The sequence below is a fragment of the Esox lucius genome, chromosome 11 (assembly GCF_011004845.1).
Source record: "Esox lucius isolate fEsoLuc1 chromosome 11, fEsoLuc1.pri, whole genome shotgun sequence".
Lineage (NCBI taxonomy): Eukaryota > Metazoa > Chordata > Actinopteri > Esociformes > Esocidae > Esox > Esox lucius.
In genome coordinates, this window is record NC_047579.1 from 54479267 (window position 1) to 54483441 (window position 4175).

General features: G+C 43.7%; 1 protein-coding gene across 3 annotated transcripts in view; it reads left to right on the forward strand.

Moving 5' to 3' along the window:
- Positions 1-1023: 1023 nt before the first annotated feature.
- The window catches only part of LOC105030590 (xylosyltransferase 1), a 51296-nt gene continuing 48144 nt past the window's right edge, over positions 1024-4175 (forward strand). For all 3 annotated transcript variants that reach the window (XM_020050670.2, XM_013136174.3, XM_013136173.4), the window contains exon 1: positions 1024-1486. In XM_020050670.2, coding sequence (XP_019906229.2) covers positions 1211-1486 — 276 coding nt within the window. In that variant the 5' untranslated portion in view covers positions 1024-1210. The remainder of the gene's footprint in view (positions 1487-4175) is intronic.

Sequence of the window (4175 nt, forward strand, 5' to 3'; positions counted from 1 at the left end):
AGAATCATTTTTTCTAAGTCACCCCCTCGCCCCTACCAATCTGCTTGGGTGACTTCTGTATAGGCAAGTGTATCAAAACACAGATGAACTTCAGGACATGCTTGAGACACTTAGCAGAGCTTTACTAGAGAAGTTACCCAGGGCCTGGCAGAGCATCACCAGAGAAGATACCCAGGGCTGTGGCAGAGCATCGCCAGAGAAGATACCCAGGGCCTGGCAGAGCATTACCAGAGAAGATACCCAGGGCCTGGCAGAGCATCACCAGAGAAGATACCCAGGGCTGTGGCAGTGCATCGCCAGAGAAGATACCCAGGGCTGTGGCAGAGCATCGCCAGAGAAGATACCCAGGGCCTGGCAGAGCATCACCAGAGAAGATACCCAGGGCCTGGCAGAGCATCACCAGAGAAGATACCCAGGGCCTGGCAGAGCATCACCAGAGAAGATACCCAGGGCCGTGGCAGAGCATCACCAGAGAAGATACCCCCACCCACATGAGAATAACTTGTGTAGTCAATGGTGTGGCACAGATTTGGATAAGATTGTTTACTGAATGGTGAATACACCTGCTGGTTTTTGTCCTCACCCATTACAAGTCCTGACTTGACCAACCTAGAGTGGAGGAGTTAAAGTTGTTAATGCAGCCCTGGGAAAACCACGTGCTATGCCACTATATCCTGCTACACTCCTAGTGCTGGATTTCGACTAGATTCGCCAGCCACAAAGTTAAAATTGTCTACAGGCTATTCCTAAACATGTATTAAACCATGGGTAAGACAGTGTGGTTAATGTTAGGGGTAAAGAAAATCTAATTTTACGAAGATAAATCGTAGCATTAGGCGGGGTTTTGCCATAATTATGACTTGTGGCATTGGAAGCTATGACGAGCAGTGTAGGGAGATCTTGACTTGACATGGGGACCTCGTGTAATGTGTACAACACCACACGAGTGCGCAACGTGCCCTGGCACTGTTTCTTCCTCGCTCGCTCTCTCGCTCTTCTCTCTCTCACTTTCGCACCGCATCAATACCTTTTTCAAATACATTACCTTTTTCTCCATCCCTCCCCTCTTTTCTCGCTCTCTGGCTGCTTTTGCCAGTAGCTCCACTCCAAAGTCGCGGACCGGGGAGCTGAAACCCTCCTTGCCAACCCTGCTGTCAGCGCTTTGCGGACTGGGAGCGTGCGAGCTAGGCAAAGTGTGTGTTTGAGAAAGATGGTTGGTAATCCGTGTGGTCGCAAACTGGCTCGCCGTTTCAAATCAGCACTGATAGCCGCGCTGACAGTTCTTCTGGTTCAGACGCTGATAGTTTGGAACTTTAGTAGCCTGGATACCGGAGAAGAAGCAAGCGAATGGGCCAACAGTAGCCGGGGGAAGAGGAACCAAGTCGGGGCATTCAACAAAGCCTACAGCCAGTACCCCCGGAGCGTACTACCGAGGAAGCAACATCAACCTCCGTTGGGGAAAGCGACTGTTCGACATAAACAACCGGTAAGTGAATGGAGTGATTTTTTTACAGCCTGTTCAGTAGCGAATAATATTAGATAAAAAGTATATTTGTTATTTTAATCCATGTTTGACCCTTTCTGGTTTACGATGAAATCTCCCCGGTCTCGCCTGAGACACGTTTTGTCCCCAAACGAAGCGCACGCGGCATGGTTTGTATGATTGTCTAGATCATTGTTATCAGTTATACTCTATTATAGCATTTATTTAACTTTATTTAGACAATTTATAAAAAAATTTTTTTTTTGGGTTTTTTACTTTACAATAACGGCATGTACATGAAATTCAAATAGAAAGCACACTAAAATAAATTAGAAAAAAACTGTATGTTTTTTAAGTATGGTCATAAATGTTCACGCTATATGGCATCGCTTCTGCGTCTGACCGAAGCCGGCGTATAATCTCTGTGGATGAAAAAATATGTTGGCGGTGTGACCCAGATGTTGCCCAACGGCTGTGGGCCAACTAATACCTTTGAAGCCAAACTGTTCGGAACCGTCATCGCCCTACCTTAATACAGTCTGGGGCCCAAAGTGCGTTGCCTACTTTTGATTATGCGTTGGGAAGAGTCTGAGCTCGACACGGGGAATCTAATACTTTGATGTAGCAGTTTGTTTGTATTGGCAACACTCTCTACACTGTGTGTGTTGGTGTGTATGTTAGTCAGCGCGTGTGTCAGTGTGTTTTTGTGTTAGTCTGTGCGTGTTCTGGGAATTCTAATCCAAGGATAGTCTCGTGGGTGGGATAATATTCTGCCGGTGTTGTAGTCAGACAGTCCCTATATAAAAGTTATCTCAAACTTTGTTATAAGGACCATTTGTCTTCCTTTCCTCTGGGTTTTCCTTCCATTTCTTATTCAGTCTTTCATAACATGGGTGTTAAGTACAGTTTTATGCCCCTTTACAGATCTACTCAGTTTTTCTGTGTGTGTGGGTTTGTGTGTGTGTGTGGGTTTGCGTGTGTGTGTGTGGGTTTGCGTGTGTGTGTGTGGGTTTGCGTGTGTGTGTGTGGGTTTGCGTGTGTGTGTGTGGGTTTGCGTGTGTGTGTGTCTGACTGTGTGCAAGAGAGAGAGCGAGTGACAGAGAAAAAGGGAATGATGGAAGAGAAGAGTTTGAGCAGCCTCCACTTCACGGTCCAGATGTCATTATTACATAATAATATGATTATTATTATTACTACTATTATTGGGGAGGTGCTGTTGACAACAGAGCAGTGTGTGTGTGTGTGTGTGTGTGTGTGTGTCTTTCAGTGTGGTGCCTCTCGTATCCTTGATCCATTCTTACATCCCGTCATTACTGTGAACCAGATGCAACATGCCTGCCCTGTGATCTTCAGATAGAGAGAGTAAGAGAGAGGAAGGGAAAAAAGAAAAGGATGAAGAGCAGATAGTAGAGGGAAAGAGGGAAACAGAGAAAGAGGAAGTGAGAAAGAAAAGAGAGAATGAGTGAGGGAAGGACAGAAAAAAGAGGGAGGCAGAGAGTGAGAGGAAGTGACTTGGTTGTATTTGTGAATCCAGCGTGATCTCAGAGACTTACATCTGTATTTGGTGTTTGTATTGGGGAGATGAAGTGGAGTCCAATGTCCAGAAACATTAGAAAAGCAGGTGGCAAACAAGATTAGTCACATCACATTTAAATTGTTTTAATTTAATTTAATGTATATTTAAAAATATATCTTTAGCAAGCTTGATGACAACAAGACCCAATAATAAACCCTCAGCAAAGGTAGCAACCTACACCTGAATAGAAGCAATTTGATGTCAGCTATTGAATGAAAACAATTTGATTATTCCTGTACACTCAGGAAAAAAATTGTCTAAAAGACAAATTTAGAGACAAAACCTTTTTGTTTGAGGTACAACCTCTTTGGTCTAAGGCAGAAAGCCTTTGGGTTTTATGTAGAACACTTTCCAGTGTTGTAGAGGGAACCCAAAACTGTCCTATCTGGAACCAAAAGAGCTCTACATGAAAACACAAATGGTTCTCTGACGGTATAAGCAAAAGATCCCCTTTGGTGCCTTTTTTACCATCTTTGGAGATTTAGGGTATGTTATTCTATACCATTTTTGGAGATTCAGGGTATGTTAGTCTGTACCATCTTTGGAGATTTAGGGTATGTTAGTCTGTACAGTATTTGCAGATTCAGGATATGTTAGTCTGTACCGTCTTTCGAGATTCAGGATATGTTAGTCTGTACCATCTTTGGAGATTCAGGGTATGTTAGTCTGCACCATCTTTGGAGATTCAGGGTATGTTAGTCTGTACCATCTTTGGAGATTCAGGGTATGTTAGTCTGTACCATCTTTGGAGATTCAGGGTATGTTAGTCTGCACCATCTTTGGAGATTTAGGGTATGTTAGTCTCTACCATCTTTGGAGATTCAGGGTATGTTAGTCTGTACCATCTTTGGAGATTCAGGGTATGTTAGTCTGCACCATCTTTGGAGATTTAGGGTATGTTAGTCTCTACCATCTTTGGAGATTCAGGGTATGTTAGTCTGTACCATCTTTCGAGATTCAGGGTATGTTAGTCTGTACCATCTTTGGAGATTCAGGGTATGTTAGTCTGTACCATCTTTGGAGATTCAGGGTATGTTAGTCTATACTGTATTTGGTGTGACTAACAGGAAAACCATTAGACAAATCAACATTATTGTTATACATCCTTACTCTAAT